The sequence below is a fragment of the Stegastes partitus genome, unplaced genomic scaffold (genome assembly GCF_000690725.1).
Source record: "Stegastes partitus isolate 25-593 unplaced genomic scaffold, Stegastes_partitus-1.0.2 Scaffold554, whole genome shotgun sequence".
Taxonomy (NCBI): Eukaryota; Metazoa; Chordata; class Actinopteri; family Pomacentridae; genus Stegastes; species Stegastes partitus.
In genome coordinates this window covers 258,917-263,820 of record NW_007578285.1, presented here as the reverse complement: position 1 = coordinate 263,820, position 4,904 = coordinate 258,917, and the positions used below count along the sequence as shown (strand labels likewise).

At 41.4% G+C, this 4,904-nt stretch overlaps 1 protein-coding gene across 4 annotated transcripts in view; it reads left to right on the top strand.

The window, feature by feature from the left end:
- The window catches only part of gsna (gelsolin a), a 30,544-nt gene that overhangs the window by 23,588 nt on the left and 2,052 nt on the right, over nucleotides 1-4,904 (top strand). For 3 of the 4 annotated variants that reach the window (XM_008288349.1, XM_008288346.1, XM_008288347.1), the window contains 5 exons: nucleotides 751-921; nucleotides 2,186-2,360; nucleotides 4,357-4,478; nucleotides 4,679-4,756; nucleotides 4,855-4,904. In XM_008288349.1, coding sequence (XP_008286571.1) covers nucleotides 751-921; nucleotides 2,186-2,360; nucleotides 4,357-4,478; nucleotides 4,679-4,756; nucleotides 4,855-4,904 — 596 coding nt within the window. Of the gene's footprint in view, nucleotides 1-750; nucleotides 922-2,185; nucleotides 2,361-2,508; nucleotides 4,009-4,356; nucleotides 4,479-4,678; nucleotides 4,757-4,854 lie in introns of those variants that run through there. The other variant, XM_008288348.1, reaches the window with a different exon arrangement.

Sequence of the window (4,904 nt, the reverse complement as noted above, 5' to 3'; positions counted from 1 at the left end):
TTGTTAAGGGTCGGATTATCGAGTCACGACTGTATATGAAAATATAGCAGTCAGTGGAACCAAAACAGGGCTTTTCCTTCGATAATTTAAGTAAATGTTGCTGCTATGTACTTCTATGTGTGTACTATGTTGGTACTTTTACTGCAGCAAAGGATCTGAATCTTCTTCTGCACAGTCATGCTCAGAAATAGGAAGTTGCATCAACAACAAGCTACAAACCCAAAACACCAGTTTGCTCAAACTGCAGAACAGAGCGAAACGTGCCAGTTTTTAAACTTCATTAAATCCAAACAGCGTCTCTCGATGATGTGGCGTAAACTCATCAGTGAATCCTCCATTTGCTCAGGCGAGCTCAGGATTAGCACAACTCACGGTGTTGACGGATTCGGGAGACAAACTGACTGCAACGTCCTCACAGTTATGAATATTTATGGCAGAAAGCTGCACCAGAAAACCCGTTTTACACAGCTTGTGTCGACTCTTTGTATCCTAAATCCACAGATCTCGACTCTCAGCACCTTGTGGCACCGTGAACTCACAGCTCGACACTCTGCTGCCATCTTGTGTCTGCAGGCGGGAGTGCAGCAGACATTATTTTTCACATATTGTTTTGTCACGAGACACGACGAGCTGTGATGTGGTTGCACCTCGTTGGGATAACTCAAACTGCATGAGGTGTTTTGTGATATAACTGACAGCAACAACCACCGGATTAGTTGTGGGGTTTTAATTGTGGGGTTTGTGTTGCAGGTGAGGGTGGTGCAGGGGAAGGAGCCGGCCCACCTCATGAGTCTGTTCGGAGGGCAGCCCATGGTGGTCTACAAGGGAGGCACGTCCAGAGAGGGAGGCCAGTCGGCTCCTGCGGATGTGCGACTCTTCCAGGTCCGGTCCAACTCTGCCGGACACACCAGAGCTGTGGAGGTAAGAAGACGAGTCGGTCAGCTTCTAAAGAAGAACTCAGGCGATAATCTGCACATTTCTTTTTATCAATAAGTGCAGTGAAAAGATGAAAGCCTGCGATGAACTAAACCTGCAAACAAGTGTGGTCTGTGTGGTCAGAGGATGATTATTTGTGCTTTGTGCCACAGAAATCCACTAATATCCAAAAACTATTGCATAAGTCTGCACTTAGTTCCTTCACTATTAGGATCATGCATATAATGGTATTTATTTCTAGATGATTTTACCTCCAACATCCTGCTTCTGTAACTCGCAAACAAACAAATGTGCTTTAATCTGCTGCTGAAAATAGTCCTGAGACAAGCACACAATTTACCTACATTTGACTGTATTCAAAGCCATTATTTTAAGGCCAGATAGACAATAGACTGTGGACATTGGAGCGTACGTTTTAAAGTCTGCATTCAGAAGACACAGCCCACGTACAGCAGCACAAACATCCTCCTTCAGGGTGTCGTCTGCAGTTTTATTCCCCTTTTAGCAGAAGCAGGATAATTGTAAACATCTGAGCAGGAAGCCAATAAAACTCAGTTTCTTTTTGGAATTTTTGTTCCTCCGACCAAACAGCACCTTCATTCTTCTTTTCTACACTTCAGATCTTGATCTTTGTGGCTGCAGTGGGTTGATCTTGATCAGTGTCCCTACAGCGGTAGATTTCACTAAGGTTTTACGTTTTTACCACAGGCTGTAATAAACTAAGCCGTGTTCAGATTGAGATTTTAGGTTCACTGTTTGGTTTTTGGCCAAACTTTTATAAAATTAATTCAACTAAAAAATAGAAATATATATATATTTTGGACATATTTTATTTGTCTCTGTGGGCCACCAGTTGAAGAACCTATTTTAGGTCTAAGATGTGCATTTGTGTACAGTTTGTGCACTTGGATTGAAGTTATGCTACAACATAACATAAAAAATAAGCTTAGGTTAAATTAAATTACAAAAAAAAGCATCCTTTGCAGACTTTTTCAGTGATGTAGTGCAGAAAATGTTAACAGGGTATAAAATATAAAATTTAAAAATTGTTAAGCTTAATTAAAATACATTTTAATTAAGCTTAACAATTTTTATTAATTATTTAAATAATTTATTTTATTTTATAAAAATATTTTATTTCTTACATTTATTGATTAAAATTTTACATTTTAAAATCTAGACTTTTTATTTGATTTAAAATTTTTAAGTTTCTAAAACCAGCAATTCCATACCGTCTCTTTTCACGCAGCTCGATGCCGCGGCGTCCAACCTCAACTCCAACGATGCTTTTATTCTGGTGACCCCCGGCGGCTCCTTCCTGTGGGTGGGGGTCGGCGCCAGCGACCCGGAGAAGCAGGGATCCCAGCAGCTGTGCGACATCCTGGGAGTGTCGGCCTCCGAGCTGTCCGAAGGAGGAGAGACCGGTGAGGAGACACAGTGAACAGCAGCAGCTCAGATAAAACTCAGACCGAAACACGAGCAGAGTTTGTATCTGTGTCGGCTACAAAGTGCAGTCTGGATGTTAAGACAGGCCTTAATGCCAACCTAAACTCTCCTCTTTTTGTATTTCAGCTAAGTGCTTATGTTCATCCATATTGACACAAAGCCGGCCGGGTTGCGTCAGCCCTCAGATGTTAGCAGGGATCTCATAACGCTCCAGAAGAAGAAATTGGCTGCAAACAGTTTCTCACATAAGAACACCTCGGGCTAACGGTCCATTTTTTATGAACAGCCTGCTTTTGAGGACTGACCCGCTAAAGACAAACACAAAATTCACCTTTTAGAGTTCTGTGAGCCCAAGCTGATGGTTTTTTCTGTTCAAAACCAATGCAGCTGTAGACTAAATGATCATCTTAGGGTGGTTCTAAATCCATTTACATAAAAACCATTTAGTTTTTACCTATAAATCTGCACGTTAAAGCTGCACTAATCAACATTTTTGATGTTCATAATGGAGTAAATGAGTGCAGAGTATAGACACAAACCTACGGCCTTTGAGCCTCTTTTAGCTTGTTTTGTTTTTCATAGTGAGTCTGGTTTAGTTTCAGCGCTTCAATCAGCAACATCAGTCCAGTAACTCACTGCATCACCTGCATTAAACTGCACAAACACACAGTTAGCTGCTGCATTTACCGGCCAACGAGATGCTTATGTTTGTGAGGAGTTCGTCTAACCAGTAGGACTTACTTTGAGAACATTCTTCAGGATGAACACCTATTTATAACATAAGGAACCTTCTTTATTCCGACATACTCACAGAGCTGGAGTTACATCCAGAACCTACTGTTAGTCGTTGTTTCGTGCACACACGGTTGACGATGTGGTTGCAGCTGTTGGATTCTACACTTAAATGGAACCAGAGAGACTGAAATGACTGATTAGAGGCTCGTTCCTGTAAATGTTTGTGCCATCCTGCATCTGAGCCGAGTTCCTGCAAGTAAAGGTCACTACGAGCTAGAGAACATAGAACTGAGCGTTTAGCAGCTAAAGCACGCTGCATACTTTTCTAAGACACTCGAACAAACCAGTTGAAGTTCCTTTTGTCAACCCTAAACTCTATTAACGCTGAAGAGTTAATCCTGGCATTTCACAAAATCTAAGTTAGGAAGAAAAGACAAGACGAATAAATAATCAGAATATAAAAGACAGATAAAGGCGTATAAAAATTAAAAGAGTGCTCGAAAGGTTAAAATATTATTTAGATAAGTTTAAGACAGCTCCAAGGAAATCATAAACCGACCTGCTTTTCTTGGTGAGATCATTCTAGAGCCACGACTGTAAACGTTCCGTCCTCTTCAGTTTTCAGCCTCTGGAACAGACAAAAGGATTCAAAAGTGCAAAGTGCTGCATGTGCCTGAAAAGTAATGAGTAAAATCTTAAAATCAAACTTGTATTTTACTGGGAGCCGATGTACAGAGGAGTGACGTGATCGCGTTTACTGGTTTTGGACAGCTGCAGTCTGGGTTCAGTCAATAGCTTGGACAAAGTGTGTCCCAGTAAAGATAGATCTTTATCATGTAATAGTTTGTCAGTGTGGTGGTTTGAGCTTTTCTTCTGCCTCCATTTACCAAAAAAAATAAACAAATCAATCAATGCAGCTTTAAAATCATAGTTAAGATTTAGGAAATAAGATGAGAAGAGCAGTAGTTCCACTCTGTTGTCTTTTAAACCTGTTAAATCATGAACAGTGCAGGTCATAGTCCTTGTGTGAAACTCATAATGTGTTTTGTTACTTTTTTTTTGGATCCCTTTGGACTTTTAGTCTTTATGCAAAGCTAACCAGCTGCTAATTTTACGCCACCACACAGACATCAGAGTTGATCTTTTTTTCGAACCCCCCTCAAATAAAGTGGTTAAATATGTTTCTGCCTTTGAGTCCGATGCTCTTCCCCGTCTGAAGTGTTTCTGTTGTGGTTGCAGATCAGTTCTGGGAGGCTCTCGGTGGAAAGACAGAGTATCGCACCTCGACCCGACTCAAGGACAAGATGGACTCCCACCCACCGCGACTCTTCGCCTGCTCCAACAAGACCGGCAACTTCATCGTGAGTCTTTGCTTTTGAGCATCTCCTGCTGCCTTTGTTTTAAATCACAATTTAATCATGCAGCGTTCTAAACTTTTGCTTTCTGCAAATTGGTCTTGCGCAAAAACATTTAATTTTGCAAGTTTTTGAACTTATCAGTGTCAGTTTTTTTTTTTAAATTCCGAAGCCTTTTTTCTTGACACAGTACTCTGTCCTCTCAGATCGAGGAGGTTCCAGGAGAGCTGACCCAAGACGACCTGGCCACCGATGACGTCATGATCCTGGACACCTGGGAACAGGTGAGACCCTGATGTAGCTGCACAACATTAACTCAGAGCAGAGCCGCCGCTGCTATTAAAAAAAAACAGCAAAATAAATAATCCTTTTCTCTTTTTAGGTGTTTGTCTGGATTGGAAATGAGGCCCAGGAGGAGGAGAAGACTGAAGC